The sequence below is a fragment of the Fundulus heteroclitus genome, chromosome 11 (assembly GCF_011125445.2).
Source record: "Fundulus heteroclitus isolate FHET01 chromosome 11, MU-UCD_Fhet_4.1, whole genome shotgun sequence".
NCBI lineage: Eukaryota > Metazoa > Chordata > Actinopteri > Cyprinodontiformes > Fundulidae > Fundulus > Fundulus heteroclitus.
Genome location: NC_046371.1, coordinates 16,206,764 through 16,231,354, shown reverse-complemented (window position 1 = coordinate 16,231,354; position 24,591 = coordinate 16,206,764). Strand labels below are relative to the sequence as shown.

Below are 24,591 nucleotides of genomic sequence, written 5' to 3'. Positions count from 1 at the left end.
ATACATAATACATTTGGCAATACAGTGTAGCTACAAGTTGTCCTTTTTCTATTTTATTTCCTCCAGGTTTAAGTAACACAGCAGCAAGGTCCGATCAATTTATCTGGGGTTTAAGAACAGATTCTTAAATCAGGTGCAGACAGATTTCCAAAAAGATTTTGAAAATTTTCAAAGATAAAAATAAACAACCTGCACATTTGGTACCCATTTTATTAATGCCAAAGGCGCAACTAAACTACCTTGATCCAATATTTAGTAATGTTTGCTGTCCACCTGACCTAACTCAGTTTTTTTTATTAAATTAAACCATTAAATTACATTCTTTAGTTCTATAACTTCAGCTGTATTGTGCATTCAAATACTTTTGTTCATAATAAAATATCTAATCAAAAACAGCAAATTAACAGCATAACATTAACAGCATCTCCAACAAACAGCCTTCGTTAGGAAACTGTTAGTGTGATATTTACTCCTTCTGTATTGATCTTGTTACATATATGATGCCTCGACATATTGGTGGGGCTTGTGCATCGAACCTGACCACAATAAACAGAACCCTAAGTTCAAAGTTCACTGCATCTTGAGATTTCCCACATTCTTTAAATGCACCAAAGTCACACCCTAGGAGTCTGCTGATTGGTTAAATGATGTCACATCTGGGCATAAGCAGCAGTCAGCATCAAGAACATCAGAAACGTCAAGAAAGACAACAGGAGAGCAAAAAGCGTTCTATTAATCAGAAATTTAATTCAATATGTACAACTAATGTTCTTAAATTCCACTCTTCAGACAACAAGAGGTGATTTTAAAGACCCCCCCCCCTCAATCAACAACAACATGGTGGCATTGCTTAAAAATTAATCTCAGTAAGAGCACACAGTCACCCTGATGCTAATCTATTGATTTGGAGTAAGCCCAAACCAGTCAGCAGTAGCTTATTCTGCAAATATTCATTGGCTCTGCTTAACCAGAATACAATTTAGAAACATTTTCCTATTCCTGCATTATTTGCACAACTGGAAGAGCCAGGAGTGTCACAATAGAGTTAAAGAGACAAACTGGAGGTGTGATCGGTAAAGAAAAGGAGGAAAGAAAACAAGGCAAAGGATTCAGCACATTGTGTGTTTCCAGATAAACCTAAAGAGCTGAAACGCTTCATTTTCCAACATTTTTTGGCATCCTTGTGAACTTCAACTTGTGAGAGTCTTCTTTTTTTGGATCATGAATACCTTAATAATTCTGAATCGAATCTTAGCCTCAGATCCCCGTCAGGTGGTTAGATAGAAATTTTGTAAACATGACACCTTTGTTAAGAAGAAAAGGGAGCAAAATCAGAATTAAGCCTGTTTGTATCCATAAAGTCAGCACAACCCGTAACATCTGACACTCAATGTTTTTTCTTTTAGTTTTAGTTTCCTACAAAGCTAATGAATCATTCTCATTTTTGTGTGATTATTCAAGGCAGATGAGGAGGAGGCCAAATCAGTAACTGCATCAACTCAGTAACTCATCCAATTCTGGAGATAATGACCCAATATTCTTAAAAACAAACAAACAAACAAACAAAAAAAAAAGGTAGAAAGAGGGACTTGGGAAAACAAAAAGAACTGAAGCAAGGAAAACTATATTTAGGCTGTGCTGAATCTCCTGGCAGTGTACATTCTGGTGGTTGGTTACACTCCTCAGGTCAGTGTCGTTGTAGCGCTGACGGCTTCTGTCTGTGGTTACTTCATGGGGGACGTCTTCATGGGGATCATTATTCTGGACTCCATGTGCTGAATAAGAGGGACTGTGGAGTGAAAACATAAGGTTCAGATTTATATTTCAGTTTGGAGTTAATGAACTGATCGTTAATAAAGTTACTATCATCATTAAAGTTAAAGAAGCTATTCAATTCACCACTGAAAGGGCGGAACTTTAAATTTTTTAAGTTGTGGTAATTAAACAAACAAAGATGTCAGCAGATCAAAGCTTTTTAAAACCAGAGGCTGGAAATCGGCCATAAAACTGATCGGAGCGTCTCTGGTTCTCATTGACGTAACGGAGGGAGAGTAAAGAACTGACCTGTGTAATAAACCACCTCATCCCAGCCATCCCGCTGCCACGCCGCATTTCTAATTTCCTCTCTGGACTGAAGGTCTTTGTAAGCTGGTAGGAAGAAAAACAAAAAAAAAAAGAGATTTATTTATCGGCTGACTAAAACAACTTACTGTTTCAAGCTTACTGAAGTTATTCTGAGAAATTGTTCAACGGTTCACAAATGGGAGTTGTCCATTTCATGACACTAAAGTGTGATTATTTTCTTAAAGTCAGAGATGCTTGTTAACAAGAATTTTAAAATCATATGTAAAAACTGAGAGGGAACTCTGCTCACCCCATAGGTGATGAACTTGGTATAGACTTCCGATCTGAGAGAAAAAGCCTCCCACGGCCTCTTGGTTCTGCTGGCGAATCTCAATCGCCCGAGCCCTGCAGAGCACCAGGTCAAAAACGTCAACACAGCGAGCGTTTCCTCACTGAGGGACAGTACAATTTAGCACAAACGATGCACCTTAGCCAGCAAGCTTTAGCTAGAACTTCAATCCTTTCACTCTATATCTGCAGTTTGAGGATTCTTTTTTTAACTCACTTCCAGCATATCTGCTTGATTTCCAGCAACAAGCTAATGTTATTCAAATTAATTATTCATGCATAAAAAAGGGAGAGATTTATCATACTTAACATTTACACTACAGTATGTTATTAAAATAAACAAAAATAAGAAATTTAAAAATAATCGAAGGGGATCAAGTTCAACATTTAATTTAATTAGTCCGATTTTATCCAACCATCCTGTTAGAGTTTTTATTTTTCCTTTGTCATCAGAAATTTTAATTCTAGAAAATTAATAGCAATATATTTACTGACCAGTCATGTTTAAAACTATGAGAACTGCATATTATATATTCCTCTTTGGTCATGCCTTATTTGTCTTATTGTTCAGAAGTATGGGGAAATGCAAATAAAACAATTATTGATAAGTTAGTTAAATTGCAAAAAAAAGCTATAAGGCTTATTAATAAGGTGGGATACCGTGAACCAACTGATAAACTCTTCATTCAAAGCAACACATTAAAATTCAAAGACATTGTTTATATAAAAATACTGGAAATAATGTATAAAGCAGTGAACAAAAGTCTTCCTTCTGGTATTCAGAAATTATTTAAATTAAGAGAGAATAAATATAATTTGCGAGGTTTGTTTATATTTGAATGTGCAAAAGAGAAGAGCCAGATAAATTCTAGATGTGTTTCAGTTATTGGTGTGAAACTGTGGAATGAACTGAATGACGATTTAAAGTTATGTCCTTTCTTGATGAATTTTAAAAGGGCTTTAAAATTTAAAAGGATAAAATCCCTATGTTATGTAATTTTGAATATTTATATATGTACTGTAAAGAACCTGGTAGGTTGTAAAGGTTTGTAAGTATAAAACAGGGTAGGCAATAATAAGCTTTGCTTCAGCCTATTCCTTTTTTTTTGGTAAATTGTGGGTTTGTTTGTTTATCGTTGTTTTTTTTACTGTTTCCTGTGTTTAATGTTGGATAATTTACTAAAAAAATAAAGTGAAAGTGAAGTGAAGTGAAGAACTAATTGATATTTATTAATTGCGCAGGCGAAAATAAAGAAACCATATCCTTACCAATAATTTCCCCACTCGATCATTGTCCCCGGCTGGAATCGCAGCATGAAAATGGAGAATGTTTAAGCTTTCAACCTGGTCGAAACAGACCTTTTAAAGTGAACGAAGCTGACGGGAGTGAAACGGGGAGTCTTACTCGGAGCTGGTATGATCGGAGCTCGTAGATGTTTGGTCCTGGGCGAGGGACGGGTTCGTTCCAGAAGCTGAACTCCAGCAGCAGCTGGTTCCTACGAGACAGCAGCATCTTTCCCCGCTCGTCCCTGTAGTTCATAAACGCCTACAGCAGGGACAAAAAAAAAAAAAAAAAAAAAAAAGAAAGCCCTGAATTAAAGGACCCGGGGCTGAAGACCCTTTAAATGTGCAAACATTCAACCAGGCTGGTTTCTGACTGTTTAAGGTTTTAATTGCCGTTTAAAAGGCGAACAAGCAAGAGCAGCAACACAACTTTAGCAGTGAGAAAACTGAATTTGAAAATAACTGGGCTGTAATCTAAATTTACAGTCAGTTTCCAAAAAGCTAATAAAATAAAATCCACAAAAAATATAATATAATTATTTAGATGTACTGGAATGTGTGTGGAAAACTTATTGAAAATAAAAATTATTATATAAAACAATTATGGAGCCCTTAAAGAGACATTGAAGGGAAATTATTATTATAAAAAAAAAAAAAAAAAGCTTTTTCGTGCACACCAGAAGGTAGTTATTTTTTATTTCCCTTCAATCTCCCTTTAGGGGCTCAGTAGAAAATCCTTTAAAGATAATTTCAAAATGAAGAAGAAAAAAAAACCACAAATGAACTGTAATGCTAACTGTTGTGATATTAATGTCTGCACCTAAGTTTCTGTTTTTGGTAAGCACAGACAACATGAATAAAGCAAAAACTGCCTCCACTACTACACTCACCAAGCATACGGTTGATTCTAACTCTGTAAATATCCTTTAAAGTTTAACAGGACAGAAAACAGCAGGGGGAACCACAGATAAAACACATGGACTAAAATAAATAAATTAAATAAAACTAGTCTGAGGGTCTATTTTATGGGCTGTAAACTCCGGCCTGTAGGTCAGCAGCGTCCAGCGAGCTGAACTGATCCGAGGCCCTGTTACCTTATTCTGCCTGAGTTTGTTCATGACTTCGGTGAGAGCCGGGTATCCTCCCCGATATCTCCATAGGTGAACTAGAATAGAAGGAGCAGAAGAGCCAGAAATAATGCAGCTCTGGAAGACGTTTTTTTCTCTGGGCCAAATATTCCTTCATATCAAAAAGTGAGGTATGTTCGCTTTGCACTTGATAGCATAGATTCTCATTAATAATAATAATATTAAGGTAAAAGCCACAGCTTCAGAAGTTAGACTGGAATACAAATGGCAACACAATGCAGACGGACGCTAAGCATAAACCATGGATCGCTGCTACTCCTCTTTGTTTTCCATTTCTATTTTCCACGGCTGGATTTTTATTTTCACAACTTCTGCCTCCTTTCCACCTGTGATCACAGACATTGTCAACATCCCAGAGTGGCGCCACTGGCGTCAGATTACGGTCCAGGAGAAACACAGTGAGGACAAGATGGACAACAGCCAGGAAAAGTGCATCACATACATAGCTGGTGTAAGCTAAATACAAGAGCTGTGACGATGGAGTTTTTTTTTTAATCAGAGAAGAAACAAACTATTTAACCACACTGTCTCTCTAAAGTATTAATACCCCTTGAATTTCTTTTTACAGTTTGTCATATTACAACCACAGCATTTTCCCCATTGTTTGCGAAATAGCTCAAGCTTCCAGATTCCCAGCTGGTTTTAGTTCTGGACTTTGACTAGGCCATTCCGACAGAAGAATATGCTTTATGCAGCAACTTCTTCAACAGCTTTGTCGAATAACTAAATAGTTAATGTTTTGTTTACAAACAGATTTTTCCACCTGTGATGGGTATTTTTGCAGCTCCTCCAGAGTAACCATGGGTATCTTGGATGTTTCTTGGATTGATGTTCTCATTTCCCTACCTGTCAGTTTAGGTGGATAGCCACGTCTTAGTTGTTACAGTAATGCAACACTATTGACATTTTCTAGATGGATTCAACAGTTCTCCATGAGATGTTCTAGACATCTGAGCTCATACTGAGATTAAATTACACACAAAATGACTTCAGTTACTAACAGGTTGACTTTTAAAGATGTCACAGGCATCAGATTAAGCTGAGCTGAACAAAAATATACTTGAGACTTTTCAGAATTTCATTCCTAACCTTTTTTAAAACCTTCGATTCTTCTCCTTCCACTTCACAGGTACGCGCCATTTTTTTTTGTTTGTCTATCACATAAAATCCCCCTAAAATCCATCAGGTTCATGGTTGTAATGTGACAAAATGTGTAAAGGGTTGGAGGGATGCAAACACCATTGCAAGGCCCTGTAACCACTTTGAACTCCCTAAAACGATAACACAAAATATTCTGGTTCTGGATTTTAGCAAGTCAAACTTATTTTGTTTTAGTTTGAAGTAAAAAAAAACAATATGTAAATTGTAGTAAATCCGTCTAACTCTTGCGTTTTTCAATCTTCACCAGGATTTGACTTCTTTACTTATATCATAGAAAAACATTTTCTTCCAGCAAGTTCTTTAAAAAATATATTTTTTTGCATAAACAAAAACAACAAACTCTGTATTTACGAATGTGTAAACGTGAAATCTGCCACATCCTTCTGCGGTTTTAAGCAGGCAGTCTTTCCTAATTTCCAGTAAACCGGTAATCATGGTGACTGGATTGTTGTTTTCAGCAGCCTATTAATCTCAGCCTAACTGGATATTCCTGAATTACAGACACTGGCTCACACATGACAATCACAATTTTTATGTCTTAGCGACAGCTTGAGTTATGATAACCCTTAAAAAAGGAGGACGGACAACACTCGTGTTTGTGACGTTTCATCTCTTACAAAAAGCATTTCAACAAGACTGAGAGTAAAACTAAAGCTGATTTTCATGTCTGAGATATAAAAAAACAAAGCAAGACAGCACAAAGGTTCAACATTTCCTGCAGCGGCTGGAATAATTATTCAAATGAATCAGTGTATTGGTCCTAGATTCACCATGTGTCAGTGAGAGCTTTCTTGTTTTAAAAAAGGACATTTGCTTTCTTACCTGCCTGATCCTGCTCGCCGTACCATGTGTTCCAGGTGCCCACCAGCTCACAGGGGTATTCAGGGTCAGCATGAATGGAGGGTAACACTGTTTCACTGGGTAAAAACACACACAGACTCTACTAAACCAGAGTTTTAACAGAGGGAGGGAGACTCATCAGGGCACGGGAGTTTCTCACCAAAGTTCATTGTAAGCGTCAAGGCACTCTGGTTTGACATTATGAACTGTTGAGGGAAAAAAGGGATAAGAGGACAAATAGTAAAATTAAAACTGTACATTTAATAGATCTATTAATCATATATGTTGTGCCAGAATACATACATTGTATTTTGTACAGATTGTTGTCCTCTTTCTTGGCAAGTAGATGAGAGTGAGCATCTTTTCTGGGGTCAACTTTTCTCACAAAAAGAGATTTAAATCCAGAGAGCGCTCTGTGAAAAAATAAAAAAAATTTAAGTGTTTTTTTTTTTTTTTTGGTGCACAGTTTTAAAAACCTGCCTGTTTAACAACCCATTAGATCTTACAACGAATCCCCCTTTCACACCCCTCAAAAGCCATTAATAGACTCGCTATTAATGGCTAGTACTTATTTTTATATTACCCAAGCACATAAACTAATTCCCGTATGATAAATTAGTTTAGTCTGTTGAGAGGTTAAGATCACATTTGGTGTATGTTTCACTATTATATGCCAAGAATTGGCAAAACATGTAATGCCTCGCAAATGTATTCACAGCCTTAGAACTTTTTCGAAATTTTTTTTCCACGTTACAATCGCAAACGGCAATAAATTCTAATGGACTATGATGGATAAATGCAATATAGTGCTTCACTTGGAAGTGCAAGGAAAAGGATGCAATATTTGTTTGCATTTTTATAGGTGAAAATCTGAAAAGTGTGGCAGGCATTGGTATTCAGCCACCCTGTTGCAAGTACTTTGAGAGATTCTCCTACGAGCCGTAGACTTTGCAAATCCTCTAGTTACCATGGACTTCCTGCATGCTTCTCTGATTAATGCTCTCTTTAACTGGCCCTCAGTTTAAGTTGGGGGTCTGCAACATGTTGACCTACACCCACCTCACTATGACTGTTAAGAAGTTAGACTAAAAATGAGAAGAAAATTAGCAGTACTTTTAAATGTAAAGGCAATTTGAAGGTCTCTTGTTTTTATGTGATAGCTGCATAGGATTTCCACAGTAGAATTGCATTAATGGTGCATAGAAATAGATCAAACAAATTCAATATAGTGTATGTAAACTAAAAAAATCCACGCGTCGTTATCCTTTAATTTCACAATCATGCATTACTTTGTGTGGGTCTGTCACAGACAAGCCCAGCAATGCAGTCATATTCAATAATTTACAAGTAAAGCTGGATTGTCAGATTAAAAGTGCCTTTTGTTTAACACAAACTTTTCAATAAACCCACATTTCTACATTCATATTGGTATAGCTTTGACGTAATATTCTAATCTTATGCTATATTTTCATTAGCTGTAGGTGGAGAGATCATCATAATTCATAGAAATAAAAGCCTGAAAACATCAGTTTGTGTGTGATTAATCTATAAACTCAGCTTCACTTGGGGAATTGAGTTCCTGAAATAAATTCATCTTCAACAAAATTCTAATTTATTGAATAAGTTATGTCTATTGAAAAGAAAAGGTCAGAGAAATAGTTATGATTAAACAGAAATGTTGCAAAAAAATTCTGCTATAATGTAGCTCATGAAGTATATATCTAAACAAAAGCCTTTGTTGCAAGTATATGGCTGATGTTTTAGAGTCTAAAACTTTTTATGATATTATTAAAACTGTTTGCAGATAATGTGTACCTTTAAAAAAGCAGTTTTAACATTATCAGACATGAGCAATGATTAAAACTAAATGCATGACAAGCTGGAAAGGTAAATAAAATAAATAAATGAATTATTATACCTATTTTTAAACCGACAGAGCCGTGAAGTGGAATTCCTCCAGCAACTGTTACACACATTGCTATTTTCTTTTGTCCTGTTTTATGCCTTACATTAGAAAACGTATACACGGGAACTTTTACGCAGATATGCAGCTTCTTCAACTAAATATAACATATAACACTGATATTATTTGATATGTTATCGCTTTAAAAGCGCTCAACCTTTTGTATTATCGTTAATATTTATGAACAAGTGAGACGCAGACTAAAGTTACTGATGTGTTAAAGGGGGTTTCGGTTCAACATCTGATCAAAACAAGTTCTGCAGAGCGCCGTCTCACTGTTTTGACCTTGAAGTTAAATCACTTTGGGGCTGACAGCCTCTGCTAATTTCATATTACGTTCTCCGCAATAAACCTACAGCTGGGTTTTCGCAAATGTGATTACGAGCGGCCCCAATTTCGGGACTTTTCCATTTTAATCTGGCTAATTATGAGCAAAGACTGAGCAACTTTGCGGCTAATGCTAAGCGGCTAATGCTAGTGACGCTCCAGACGCACCAGCGTGTTCCCCGGGCTAGCTTAGCCGCCTCGCATCCCGGAGTTTGCGCAAAACTTTAATGAAGCCAAAACAAACTTTCGGCAGCAGCAACCTCTCCGGATCCTGCAGGTGCCGTCTGCCCAACTCTAACCTGGAGGTGACGGAAGCCGGGACGTTCGCCTGAAGTCCGGTTCTCGTCCTGTGAAGGCCGGTGGCCACTCTCTGAAGGACTCGGCTCGCCATGTTTCTGTGGAGGCGGTCGGGGAGTCGGAGGCTGCAGGCGGCCGCTGTCGGTCCGGTCGGGGCTGTTTACCGAGCAGCTGACAGGGCAGACCCCCCTGCGCCGATGACGCGTTTCTCCTTATCGCCAACACAAGGATCACGTTTACAAGCTCATAAGCAGCGCAATCCATATCTTTATATGAACATTTTCGTGTTGTTTTTTTTAATGCTTTGATCAACTTGGGACTTTTAATTAATTTCCAAAACACTGACCTGCACAGATCCACCATACCAAAACATTTATGTACCTATAATATCCACGTTTTTGTTTAACACAAAATCAGTCACACATTAAAAAGTCCATTAGTCAACACAATAAATTACATTGATCCAGCCGCTCTAATAATTCACTTTTGTCTCTACAGTTCAGCTGTTTTGTTAAAAGTCATAACATCTTCAAAGACTTTTTAGGTCCAAAAGTTTAAATTGATTTAAAACCTTCAACAAATCCTGCGAACACTGCAAAGCATACATTTGTTCACCTTTTCAGTTTATTCCAAAATAGTCATGCAGATTTACAGTTTTGAAATCAATCTTTTAGAGTAGGCATGGTGTAAATACCTGCTTCTGTTACACACATACCATTAACAAACCTAAAATTTTGTCAACTCTTGAAGTCAGAGCGTTACAGAGTGCCATTAAAGAAAATGGCTTTCTGTCAGGAAGTAGGAGTTTGTGCGGATGGAGATTCAGCTGCACTGGAGTCTGCAGAGATGTTGAGCTCGTTGAGCTTTTCTGACAAAGTCTTCTCTTCAACCAGAAGGTCCGATAGTGGCTCCACAAACTCTGTTCCTGCAACTCGTCGTCCCGTCAGTGGATCGACCACCCGGCCCACTTTGTGCACGATCTCAGAAAGTTCATGCTTCACGTGTTTGGATCTGGCCTCTGGCAGAGCCTTGAGGAGGACGATATCTCCCACAGTGCACTGCTGCAAAGCATCATGGGCAAAGTAGGTCTTTCTCTTGTTGTAGTACTGTCAAGGGAAACAAAAGATTCATTTGGTTACCTTTAAAAGAATGACATGTATTCTGGTTGAACACATTCATGCAGAACATATACAATATGTAGGATTTACTTAAAAGTTAAAGTCAAAATTAAAGTTCAACAAACTTAAATTATTTTGCAAAGCAAGTCATCTTTAGCTACCTTATATTGGCTATAAGTTTATGTACTTCAAAAACTACATTTTTTGACTGGAAATCAATTTATTATGCATTTTTAGTAGCTATAAAAGTGAATATTTTACACCTGACTGGGTAAAACGAACTGGGTCCACCGAGGGTGTTTCACCTTAGACATGGCACGGTGAAACAGTAACAAAATGGGTGCTTTTTTCCCCCAATCAAATCCTATCAAGAGACTGCCCGAAAAGTAAGTTATGGTCAGTCTTACTGGCAGCTGCTGATTCTAGCCAAATTAGACATTTAAATACTTTTCCTAAATCCAAAGACTTATGCTGCTGTTTTTTTTTTTTTAACTCTGCAGTTTAAGTTATGATTCCTCAAAATTAGCTATTATTCTTTTTAGAAAATAAATGTTGTGTTTCTAAGTAATTTCACACTAATACAGCACAAAAACATTGTCTTTTCTTAAAGGACATGCAATGAAATAAAAGAAAACTATTTTTTTATTGCAATATAATCGCAAAAAAATAAATAAAAAATAAATCGCAGACATCTGCAATTTTTGGCTATGTAACAATTACTGGATCAGACACGTCCTTTAGGTGTCTGTAATATGTTTAAAGTGGGTTTTCCTCCACATGGAAGGGAAGAGACTTGCAGCAGTGAGATAATCTAATTTATTTACTTATTTTAGAATTTATATAATCAATATTTTTTACCATAAACTTTCAGGAATCTTACTATAGCATTACGTACTGGTCAAACTGTTTAATACAAAGACTTGTTTGTTTGTGGCACTTTGCATTATATGTTCAACAAGGATTGATGTCCAACTCAACAAGCTGTTCTCTTGAATAACACTATTCTGATAAATAAAAACAGTTACATTACTTGTTTTAATAAGTCCTTGTTTACAAACATCTTTATCTACAGGGTATTTTTCTTGTTTGTGGTTAATGCAGAAAAGTCAAAAATAAATCACAATTGCAATTATTGTTGATATGTATTGCAATTTAGATTTTTTGGCAAAACAGTAAAGCCCTAGTTTTAGGTTTGCACGAATCATTCGGCTACCTTTCCCTTGATCGTTTCTGATCAGTGATCAGCAGGTCAAATGCAGAAAAATCAGTTTTTCTCCTGTTCATTAAACACATCAAAACTCCAACCATTTTAATAAAATAAACAGTCAACCAACAACTAGATGATCAACTCTTGGATTAACTTTTCATCCCTTTAAGGTAAATATAGAATTTTAAGTCAAAATTTAAATTTGCAGGTCAGACATCAAAGACAACAAGAAATCGGTATGGGCCAGAAAAAAATCAAAATTTGCTCTAAAAGAATACGTGTCATTGTCATAGAGGCATTATTACAATATAGATTTGATTTATTGTTTACAAAGTCTGTTGTGTCTGTGTGTCTTACGTCATCTGTGTACATTCTGAGGTTTCTGTCTTGAGGGGGAAAAAAATCATCATGGTAACAATAAGGATTATTGAAACATGTAAAGCCAACAAAGAAACGAAAGGTCATATCTCAGCATAGGGAATAAATACCAAATAAAAATTAAATAACTAACTATACAACGTTAGGTGATTAAATCTATCACTAGTGGCACAATGATGCTGTTGTTTCTTTAAATTAAAACGCCACCTGTTTTATTTGATTTGACACACAACAACCAGCTAAATGCTACGTCCGGTTCCAGACTCACCTTCAGCAGGTAGGGGTCTAGCACCAGTCTCGTCACTCTCACTTTCGCAGTTTTCAGCATCTTGGTCCCGATTACTCTGCCGATGATCCATTTGGCATGGACTGAAACCTTCCTGGCTGACATTCTGCTCCGCTTTACTGAACCCTGGAGCGAAAACAGAACCGTAGAAGGCAACATTTTAAGTATTTCCCCCGAAAATGAGAACAACGTTATTTATAGTCCTCCTACTGTACAACCTTATTCATACAAATCTGTCACATAATCACGAACAAGGAGACGGGAGGGCCCCCTTCATTAGCTTATTAGCTTTAACATCACAACCATGTATGTTTATAACAAATCAACAAATAAAATAAGACTTCGATATAATTATGAATGGACAATAAGGCTAAAAGGTATGAGAATGAACTCACTGAAACAGGGTAAAGTAGTAAGTTTGAAAGGTCAAAAATCCTTCAGCTTCTGCAAGACTTCATGCTGCTCATGTCTTCTTCTTCTTCTCCTTTACTAAATGACGGCGTGGTGCACCGCCGCCTACCGGAAAGGAGATAAAATTGCAGTAGCAAACAAAACGACAACCCGTCGTTCTGCGATGCATTTCTCTATGTAAAGCGCATTCTTGACAAGAATAACTTACTTGGGTCAGGATCTATAAAGTAAAATCTAACTTAAATAATAGGTTGATACAGCATACTTACACTCGTTGATTTAGTCTGATACATTTCAATATTACAAAAGATTGCGAATGCAACAAGGCTTATGCAAAATATTTGCTTTGTTGCTAAACAAAACATTCCATTGCTGTAATTGCTGCAAATAGAGGATTATTTCAGGAAAGTGAGAAATCATTTCTCAACTTTATCTGATTAATGTGAAATACTTTTTCTAAAGTTTCGTGTCCCCCCGTTTTTTCCACTGCGAAAAGAGTTTAAGGGTGTCCACCAGATGGCAGCAGAGAAACAGTTCTTCTAAGACAGGGGTCTGCAACCTGTGGCTCTGGAGCCGCAAGTGGCTCTTTGGACCTTCCCCAGTGGCTCTTAATATCTTTGGCTACAAATTATATTTTTATTATGGTATTTAAATGTAGTAATGATAATAAATACAAGTTTTAGCAACCTTTTCTTGGACTAATTGCTTTTAATTTTCACAACAGAATGATGCTAAAAGTGCCAGTAATATTTAATTTTAAATCAATACTTTTTCGTTATGTTGGAAACAGGTTTTTTTTTTTTTTTTTTACGTATCATCCACAAATATCAACATCCCATCCATCCTATTTTTTCAAACCTCAAAATAGACATAAAATGGCGTTTCTTTAACAATGACAACATATTTCCTACAGTAGATCTTTATCACAAATTATAACTTGTCTTTTTTTCAAAACCCACGCAACATTTGCGGCTCTGAACGAGTTTAATTCAAGTGGACCGTAGGCAAAACGGCTCTTTAGACTGTAAACGTTGCAGACCCCTGTTCTAAGAGCACGAAACGTTTTGTAGATTAAAGTAAATATCTTTCTGCTTTATGGGCATTTTTCAATTCTCCAAAATCGAACACAATAATAGACATTTATTTGTTGCCTTTTTAGGTCTTTATGCCATCCAGCTTTGGTTACACTGAACCCGCACGGCATCTGTGTTGTCCTGTGACGCCCCTCACTCAATGACTACTGTAAAAAATGTGCCAGGACTCCAGGATAGTGGGTGGGAGATGGATGGATGAATGCCTCATCTCCCTCCACTGGGGACTCTCAGTACAACATAAACGATAAAAACAACAATAAAATATCTATGGGTACTATAGAAACACAGCACACTATTCTACTATACTTAACCCTAAGGTCCCACAGAGCAAACCTGCCATTAAGGAATTTAATAACAAAATATGTATGTTAAAGATGAAGAAAGCACAGACAGTTTTCAGCGTAGTCGTTGTTGATTTATTCACATATGATCAAACTGTAACATATTTTAAACACATGGTAAATCCGTCATTTCACCCAACTGATGAGTGCCCTCCGTTAATCTTGCTGCGGCGAGCTAGAGTCCAGCAGAGAGAAATCTTAGGTGAACCAAACAAGCATGAGTCAGAGCAGAGGACACGTTTCAGCCCTGAGGTTTCATGTAAGTGCAGCTGCTCTTTGGGTTAAATGTCACCAAGCTAACATGTTCCCAGTTAAAACACAACCCTGTTCATGATTTAAGAAACAAAACATTTATCTTGTTCAGGGTTTTTTGTTTTTTTTTTTACTTAAAGAGGTGCACACTAACCTCAGTTACTCAGCACACACAGGCCAGCTGGAGCAGACCAGACAGTTTGGCCTAAACAGACAAGTGGTAAACAAAGTGGAAATTTGACCTGATAATGGTGGTAAAGGAAAAACTAAACTAAACAGGTAGATAAACAATATCCGGGCAGGGACAGCATTAAGTTCTTCCTGCAGTTGTAGAAATGATAGAACAGGGATCCCCAAAATGGGGGTCGAGACCCCCCGAGAGGGGTGGTCGCGAGATGATTTGACGCTCATGTGCTAAAAAGATCTAATGTTTCCTTATTTGTGAAGCCGATTCCAAAGTATAATTTTAAAAGAAGCTCAACATCCCTCATTTTGATGCAGGGGGAAGGCTGCACTTTTTCGTAAGAGTTCTCATAAAAATACTACTTTATTCTCATAAGATTCTGACGTTATTCTCATAATTTCCCCACCAATAACATGTTCTCATCGGGATATTTACTAGAAGGCAGCATCAGTAAGGCACCTGCTGTATCTATATCTTCTGTACCTAGCAAAAGTATTCCTACCTCTTTGATTTTTTTCACATTTGGCTTTAGGCTATTCTAACCCATTAACATGCTGTTATCCAGAGCCATCTGCTGTAGCGCTGGTTATAATGTTTCAGGGAGTTACCCTGCTGGAAGGTGAACACTCTTCCCCCGATCTCTAGTTTTTTCTATGTACACTACAGCTCAAAAGTTTGGGGTCACCCAAACATGTCATGGTATCCAAGAAACCCCACATTTAAGTAATCAAATTAAATTAAATTCAATTCAATTTTATTTATATAGTGTTGATTCATGAAACCTGTCCTATCAAGGCACTTTACAAAGTCAAGTTCAATCATATTATACAGATTGGGTCATATTATACAGATTGGTCAAAAATGTCCTATATAAAGGAACCAGTTGATTGCATCAAAGTCCCGACAAGCAGCATTCACTCCTGGAGAAGCGTAAAGCTACAAGGAGAGTCGTCTGCATTCTCCATGGCTTTGCAGCAATCCCTCATACTGAGCAAGCATGAAGCGACAGCGGAAAGAAAAACTCCCCATTAATGGGAAGGAAAACCTCCGGCAGAACCAGAACCGGGCTCAGTATGAACGGTCATCTGCCTCGACCGACTGGGGGTTACAGAAGACAGAACAGAGACACAACAAGAGAGACAAAAAAGCACACAAACTGCAAACGTCTTCCCATCAACTTTGATCAGCTTCTCTGTCCCTGCTAATGAACATTCTCTCCACTGCACAATGCTGCCAACACCAGGTTTCCACCATTAGGCTGTGCGTTTAGGCTAACCTGGCAGTGCTGGTTTTCACCACACCTAAGGTTTTGCACGCAGTTGTATTATGATTTATTGAGCAGTGCTATCCCAAAGCTTGGGGGAACTCTTGTAGAAGATAACTCTGTTTTAGGTTTTTACCAACTTGCTCCCTGACCTGCCTGGTGTGTTCTTTGGTCTCCGTGATGCATTTTGGTCAGGGATGTTCTCTAACAAACCAGTGAGTCCTTCTTAAAAATAACTGGCTTTGTCCCATAGTCAAATTGCACCCAGGCAGACCGTCATCCAATGAGGTGATTGGTGAATTCAGCTGGTTGTAGTGGACTTTACAGTGCCTGCACTTTTATACCTGTCGAAGTATTATAACCTGAATATTATAACCTTTTTCAGGATTATTTTATGTGATGGATCTGCAGAGAACTGCCTAAGTTAGTGAAGCAAAATGAGAAAAATATTTATTAAAAAGGAACAAAAAATATCTAAATCCTTGATGTTCCTCCAGAGCGTCATCAAATCCATCATCTTCAAATTTAAAGTACATAATACCACAACAAATCCGACAAGACAGGGCCGCCCACCAAAAGTCCCAGATCAGTGAATGAAGACATTAAAAAGAGAAGCAGCACAGGGACCAAAGGTCACCCTGAAGAAGATGCAGAGGTCCACAGGAGAGACGGGAGGATCTGGCCATTGGACCAAAATAAGCTGTATACTCCAGAAAAAAACCTTTATTGATGTTAAAAATAAGAAGGCACGTTCTGAGATTGCCAAAAGGCTTGTGAGTTACTCCCCACATGTATTTAGTAAAGTGCTCTGGTCAAATGAGACTAAAAATGAACCTCTTAGCCACCAAGGAAAATGCTATTTCCGGTTACAAACTCAACACACCCCCATCACTCCAAGAACACCATCCCCATGGTCAAACAAGATGGTGGCAGCATCATGCTGTGGGGATGTTTTTCTGCAGCAGGGACAGGGAAACGGGTCCTGCTCGAGGGAAAGATGGATGGTACTAAATACAGGGACATTTTTAAGCTAAATCTGTGTCAGTCTGCCTGTTGACATGTTCTTTAAATTAAATAATACAAACCCGAATAATTATAAATCCAGATTTTGAGACAAGACATGAAAAATGCTCAGGAGGAGGAATACTTTTGCTAGGCACAATGTTTAGCGTTATCAGAGAGGTGACTGAATATGAATGCAGTGAAACTACTGAAATTAAATCATTTTCTTTCCACTTGGTGATGCACCATTCAGTGTTTGTTTAACAGAATTTATCCCCGAAAAGTACATTAAAGTTTGTGGTTGTAATGTAACAAATTGCATAAATTAATACTTTTGCAAATCCCTTGAGTTTTTTGCGAGTTTAATAAATTCCCAACAATACAAGTGACCTGCTATTTTGCGAGGCCGCGCGTGGTTATGAGCCCCTCGGGATCTCTGATACAGCTGAGAGCTGATATAAACGTCTGAACGGTTGACAGAGCAACATAGATGCACCCCCCCCCCCCGACGTTAACAGCCTTGTCCCTGTGCAGGAACCGGCTGTGGCTCTGCACCAAGAACAAGCAGATCAGTCTGGTCCTAATCAGAACCACGTTGCAGTCAAAGCACAGGTCTCCTGTCTCTGTTTCCCATTTAAGGCAGTGTAGCTTTGGCTCACTTCTGCCAGAATTACAGCATTGCCCAACTTTAGCTTCCTTCATACAAGAACACTGAGACAATTCATGCAGCGCTGCCTGTGTACAAACTGTTTTCTGTTAACCTCGTCTCACAAACAAAGAGAGGCTGATGCTGAGATACTGTGTGGGCAGTGATGCCGTCTGTGACAATTAGTGTTGATTTGGCTGGTCATGCTGCTTTTATAGGCACACGTCAAACCATATCTTTATGGAATGATGTTTACTCAAAGATAACAATATCCATATCGTAATGCAAATGCATCCAATGTTTGCATATATGAGAAGACTGAGAGTTCGTCATCATGTGAAAGCCCCGCTGCTGTGATACAACGCAGAGGCCGGAGAGGGCATACATGAATGTTTTCTGTGATAACACACTGACCTCTTAATCAGCAGGTTCTCTGTTTTCAGAATAACAGGCAGGAACGACACTGACCCACTTTCTCTTGTCCAACTTACACGATTTTATGTATTTCGAAGCAGATTAGATAATTTAGAAGGGTTGTTTGACATAACGTCTGATTTAAGCCATGCAGACTCATTCATGGAGCTCATGAAAATAAAAGGGAAACATCGCTATTAGGCGTAAATGGAGATGTTACATTTCTGTTTAACAAAGGAAGATCAGTTCGTCTTTCAGGTGTTCTGCTCCTACGCCAGGGACCTAATTTCGGATTGTTCTACAGCTAGAAAATAGATAAAATAGTTACAATTAAAAAAAAAAAACAGTTGTGATACTTTGTTAAATGACTTCTACAAATCGACGTATTTATACAGGCGGATAACCTGTAATCTGAAGCTGTCAGAGTTGAGTTTCTAAGGCTCTCAAAATGTTTCTTATCTTGCATACTCTGTCCAAAACTGAATTGTATACAACTGATAGGCTTTAATTTAATGCACATATCGCTAATCTAGTTAAGCAGCTAAAAATAAAAATTGTTTCACATTTAAGAAACATACCTTATTTTACCTTCCTTGCAAGAAAAAAAAGGCTGAAGCCACCTTTTTGTCTATAATTGATCACGGAGATGTATTTTACATTGTCTCCCTGAATATATGTTTCATGCTACTTTAGGATTTAACTTGAATGCAAGGCTCTTCTGGGTAAGCTGCCGGTATACCTTGATAAACTACTTCCTGTCAGATCTATTAACAACCGTGTGCGTGCCTCCAAATAGTTGCTTTTGAATTTTTAATTTTGGCAAATCGGCATTTTCTTGTCATGCACCGCAATCTTGGAATAACCTACAAAGCGCTCTTAAAATCAAAACATTTTATCACAAAAAGGCCGTGAGGGAAGATTATTTTTTGTCTTTCTTCAGACATTGTATGTATCACAGTGTCATGTGTTTTATTCATTAGGTGTTATTTGTTTGTTCTACATGCATTTATTATCACACAATGAAAAAATATATGCATTCTGTCCATAAAGCTTCAAGAGACAGAAAAAAAAACTGTTTTTGAGTATTTGGGAAATGTTTTTTTTAAGTCCTGAACCTATTTCCTTTTCTTTGGGAATGGAAAAAGTCTGTTGCGTTGGCACTGGCTGTCTGTTGGAGTCTGCAGGTGTAAATGCCTGTCGGAACGAGCCGCTGTGATCCAGCAACACATTCCGCCGCCCTCACCACCCAGATTCGTCCTGTTCTCCCGAGAGCAGCTGCAGACGTTTGCGAGCAGCTGGTGAGGGAGGTGAACGTATCTTAACTTCTGAGGGAGTAGAGTCTTTGTTGGGCTCTCCTTACTTGGTGTGAGACGTGTTCGTTCCAGGTGAGGTCAGCAGAGATGTGGACACCCAGGAACTTGTAGCCATCAACGTTCTCAACCTCCTCATCACGTATCGAGGGTGGAGTGTGTGTGGGGCGCGTAGATTTCCTGAAGTCCATAATTAGTTCTTTTGTCCTCGAGATGTTAAGGTTATTGTTCCTGCACCATAGTGTTAAGGGCTGGACCTCCTCTCTATAGGCCGACTCATTATTGACATAAATTAGACCTAAAACAGCGATGTTGTCAGCAAACTGGACCATGGTGCCCTCGTCCTCACTAAGACTAAGAAAGTAGAGAACATAACCCCAGTTCTAAAGTCCTTACACTGGCTCCCTGTATCTCAGAGAATAGACTTTAAAATCCTTCTGTTAGTCTATAAATCCCTAAATGGCTTAGCACCTAAATACATTACAGACTTGTTATCAGCGTATCAACCCTCCAGACCACTAAGGTCTTCTGGCTCCAGCCTACTCTGCATACCTAGAACCAGAACCAAACACGGAGAAGCAGCATTTAGTTCCTATGCTCCGCTTATCTGGAACAAACTTCCAGAAAACTGTAAAAGTGCAGAAAGCCTGAGTTCCTTTAAATCAAGATTAAAAACACATCTGTTTAAAATTGCCTTTGACTGTTCTAGTTAAACAGTTTTACTGTTTTTAATGTTCTTTTTAGTTACTACATTCTATCCCTACTTGCTTTTATTCTATTTTCTATCTACATTTTATTATTTTGCTATATCATAATCATGTAAAGCACTTTGTATTGTCTTGTACTGAATTGTGCTATATAAATAAATTTTGCCTTGCCTTGCCTTGCCTTGGTGTTGGTGGGGGGTGAATGGGAGAGCAGGACACACCCCTGACACGCCCATCCCTATGTTCAGGATGAGGGTTGATGACGTGTGCCTACCCATCTGGATGATCTGTGGTTTATTTCTGAGAAAATCCACCTGCAGAGTGCAGCTCCCAGACCCATCACCCAGTTTATTCACCAGGTTATGTGGAATAACAGCGTTAAAGGCGGAAATGAAGCCTACAAACAGCATCCTGACATAGATGTTTTCTTCTCCACCTGGGTCCTTGCTGTTAAAAGTGCATCTTCTGTTTGACCAATTTGCTCTGAATGCACATTGGTCACCGGGAAGAGCAGTTCTGATGTGTGGTTGGAAGAGTCTTTGAAAACATTTGGTGACGATTAGGATGAAGGCAATCGTCATTCAGACTAATTGTACTCTTCATTGTTGATATCAATGGATAAAGGAATGTAAAAACCGGCCTGTGCGCCACTACCAGTCATGAGTTTTCATGATTGTCTTTCATCTCTCGGGTTATTTTCCTAACATTTGTCAGTCTCACGTTCAAATCAACTCAAAGCCTTCAGGGTTCAATGTCAAGAGCAAGGTAGGAAGAACATTTTTAATAGAAACTGAGGAAAGAAGAGGTGTGTCAAAAAAGGAAAAAAAAAAGTTTTAAGGGGACCCTTTTGTGTGAAACACCTCTGAGTCATAATGGGTTTTGTTTTAATGGTCGGTTTTTGAAAGAGTTTGGGCTGCGTCCAAAATTTAACAAGAGCTGATGCGGAAGAGGCAGATGGTTGCTCTTGGGCCCTGTGTCTTTCTTTCTATCTATCCATTTTATCTCTTTAGTCCTTTGTTTTACACACTGTTGACACAGTTAAATTCTTTGCTTAGTATCTGCCGCTGAAGATTTGTGATGATGTTTAGCGGTGCTTCGTGACAGGTCAACTTGTCTTTTGGGCCAAAAAGACAAGTTGTCTTTGAGACCTTTAAAGATTTGTAGCCAAAGTGATGTCTTTTCCAAGCCTTAGATTGTGCGTGTGGGTCTGGTTTGTTCCCTTTTGGTTTTCTGGAACATCTTTGAGCCTTAAGCTGAATTCAGGAAAAAACACATGAGAACTGTCACATCGCTAATGACTTTATTGCTTTTTTTTTATCCCTTATCTTAAAATGACTGAATGATCGTTCCCAAATTAAAAAAAATTGGCACATCAGACCACTTTGACAAACCCTGATGCCAAGAATATTAGCTCACTTCAATGAAATTTAACATTTATATATTTTCCGAATGAATATGGATATGTGGCAATACTGCTTTTGTAAAGAAAAACTGCGAAATATAAGTTTGATTTTGGTCAAGGTACTTCACATTTAGTCATCATGATTAATAACTGTTGCATCCTGAGTTTGAAAAAGTTAACTTGTGTGTTTACACGTCTTAGGAAGGGCTTATGTTAAAACAGAAATAAAAAAAGTTTTATATGGGTGCAGAAGCTGTATTGAGTCTGATAAACGTTCTGGAGTGAATGTCTTTATCCGTCCATGACTGTGCACAATCAAGAAATTTGACTATGGATACCGTGCAGTAGGGTAAAGAAAAAGAAAGGGTCTGAATTTGAGGAAATAAAGTGGATTTTGTGTTGCATCCACTCCTGCTGTGTCTATCAAATAATCCTGATTGATTTTTTAGATTTTTTTAAGGTATCTGTTCACAGTCACTGTCGGTGACTACATATAGCTTGAGCAAGGTTATTTTGCTGTTAAATCTTCATTGTTGTTTTTCTCCCATATTATAAGATCATGTGATCTATGATTTAAAGTTAAATGCTCTGTATTCAGACTATGAGTGTTCCAAGTCATTGAACGTTTAAGCATAAAAGGTGAAAAATATACAAAAAAAGGTCTAAAAATTACTTTACAGAAAGTTATATCCAAAGTTTTTGACCGTTCATCTCCAGAGATTCTTTGCTCTTTGCACACTTTAATTACCGAGCTTAATTTATTGAGTTTGTCATGAACAATCTGCTAGGTTTCCTTAGATAGGAAACTTTTTACCACCCTGTCTGTAGGATTTGATTGAATCTGACTTTGTAAATTGCCTTGAGACGATGCGTGTTGTGAATTGCCGCTATATAAATATAATTGAATAGAAAATAAATTGAATTACACTAACGAGATCGAAATTTCACATGCGCAAATTTCGCCAATTGGTTGGCTGGAGGAAGGCAAGCAATTGTCGCCAAGTCACATAGGAAATGACCGGAGAGTGATCGGTGTCACTTCACTTGTGTCGAGCCTTTAAGTCTACAAGTAGTCTTTAACTGTTTTTCTCTCTGTTTTTGGTTCATTAGTCTTACTTTATTTTATTTTATTTGGTTCAAGAAGCTTTTGCTCTGATTATCATCAGTTGGGGCAATTCCTATATCTTATAGTCTTTAATGAGCTATTGAATTTCCATATTGATTCCCTCCATAAATGTCAAAATAACGCAAAAATGCAACATCGCTTCAGTGAAATAAACCAAATAAAGAGCTTCAAGTCTCTATAAACTCCAGGAAAACATAAAATAGTCAAATTTCTCTACTTTTACATAAAAAAATGTCCCTTATTAAGTCAGTTCGGTGTGTACAGATCACACTGGGGTGTAACCAGTGCTACAACAGTAAAATGTGCAACGCAAGAGATGAAACTGTCAGTTGTCAGTAAAATAAACCTGACAGCACGACACTCACAACACATGACATCTGGTCTTTTCCTCCATACCTCAGTCTCTCATGCAGAGCTGAACAAAGTGCACTTACATTATGCTTGATTTTCCTGGCCTCTAAAAACATTTGCTGTAATGGTTAATGATAATACACGGTGACGTTTTATACCTTATTTGACTTGTGACTGCATCACTGTTGTTTTAGTGTGGAGAGACCTCAGCCTGTACAGAGACTGCAGTGAATCTGAACCATATGAAGCTCCGGGTCCTCAGGGAGAAGAATGTAAATTGTTAAGTATTTGCTAAAATAATATTCGGCTCTGGAGCTACATGCTCTCTGTGTCTTTGTCCTTCTCTCTCTCTATGCTTTTGATCCACTCATTTGAATAAATTCATATAAAATAAAATAGGTGCAGTTGTTGTGCTGTCAATTGAGTTTTTGCACCTGCTGTGTTAAATAAAAAGTAAGTTTGCTTATTGTGATACTAGTCAGGTGTGCAGGGGAGTGAAGACCTAAACTAACAAAAATAAACAACCCATAGAAAATAATGTAGGAAGGGAGACGGTCCAAACTAGTTTATATAAAACAGGACTGAATGAAACTGTAATAAACACATAAATACAATGAAAAGAACAAAAAAAAAGACTCTTGCATTCATTTATGTAGAACGAAAAATCACCTTTTCTGTGTTAAATTTTAAGCCATGGTGCTAAAATGCATGGCTAAATTGCTTATAGCTTGGAGTCAGATGGGCTTGCAAAACTATTTATACATCTTTAACTTTTTACATAAAAAATGACAACCAAAGATTTCAAATAATTTTTTAATTGGGAATATTTCTAGATAAAAATCTAGCAATTGTGGTGTGCATTTGTATGCAGCTACATTTACACCATTTGCCTCAATTTGAGCTGAAACTCTTTGGAGGTATGACTCTATTAGGTCTGTAGATCCTGAGGCTGAACTTTTTGGCAGTTTGTCTTTAGAAAACAAAGCTAAGTCTCATTTGTTTGAGAGAACCTGGGAACATTAATTTCAAAGACTTGCCACAGACTCCCAACTTAATAGAGGTCTGGTCTTTGACTAGACCATTTTAACACACCATACACACTGATTATTACAGCTCATGCTGTTTATTTAATGTCATTGTGCCGTGGGAAGGGGAACCTCTGCTCCTGTCACAAGTCTTTTGCGGGTTTTCTAGACGGCTCAAACCGTCGTTCCCTGAACTCGGTCCGCAGGTGGTGAAGGAAAACAATCCCATAGCTTGGTGCTGCCACCAGCATCTGTCACTGTGGAAATGGAGTCTTCAGGTTGATGTTCATTGTCAGTTTTCTGCAAAACATAGCTTTGTGCAGTCTCATGGCTATACTGTGCTGATTTTGTTCGCTTTAATTTAATAGTAAATAGGACCACATCTATCCAACGACTTTTACCCAAATGCAGACTTTGGTGCATTAAAATCTGATTAGAATTAATTGATTAAAATTGGCTCAATATAATCTAATTTGTTTATTGAAAATTATATTCGTTAGAGCAGGTAAAGAAAACTGTATATTTGGGCTGTGTTATTTATTTTTCTGGCCCTCAAGTGTTTTTGATTTGACAATTTTGGCCCACGGGCCAAAAAGATTGGACACCCCTGCTGTAAACAAAAGCTTTGTAAGGGTGAATGA

At 37.8% G+C, this 24,591-nt stretch overlaps 2 protein-coding genes across 3 annotated transcripts; both read right to left on the bottom strand.

Annotated features, from left to right (window-relative positions):
* Nucleotides 1–727: 727 nt before the first annotated feature.
* On the bottom strand, nt 728–9,598 carry LOC105939132 (protein NipSnap homolog 2). The gene is made up of 10 exons (XM_036142968.1): nt 9,435–9,598; nt 7,149–7,258; nt 7,006–7,051; nt 6,828–6,922; nt 4,791–4,861; nt 3,818–3,958; nt 3,682–3,713; nt 2,375–2,469; nt 2,065–2,148; nt 728–1,789 (listed from the first exon to the last, which is right to left on the bottom strand). The coding sequence occupies exons 1-10, from the start codon at nt 9,524–9,526 to the stop codon at nt 1,725–1,727; spliced, it is 831 nt and encodes a 276-aa protein (XP_035998861.1). The 5' UTR covers nt 9,527–9,598; the 3' UTR covers nt 728–1,724.
* A 435-nt stretch (nt 9,599–10,033) lies between these two features.
* Nucleotides 10,034–12,930, bottom strand: mrps17 (mitochondrial ribosomal protein S17). 2 transcript variants are annotated; one of them, XM_012881203.3, is made up of 3 exons: nt 12,817–12,930; nt 12,404–12,547; nt 10,034–10,538 (listed from the first exon to the last, which is right to left on the bottom strand). In XM_012881203.3, the coding sequence occupies exons 2-3, from the start codon at nt 12,524–12,526 to the stop codon at nt 10,224–10,226; spliced, it is 438 nt and encodes a 145-aa protein (XP_012736657.2). In that variant the 5' UTR covers nt 12,527–12,547; nt 12,817–12,930; the 3' UTR covers nt 10,034–10,223. The 2 variants fall into 2 exon arrangements, with proteins under 2 accessions (XP_012736657.2, XP_021163363.2); XM_021307688.2 differs by having other exon boundaries at nt 12,404–12,564; nt 12,817–12,908.
* Nucleotides 12,931–24,591: the final 11,661 nt, after the last annotated feature.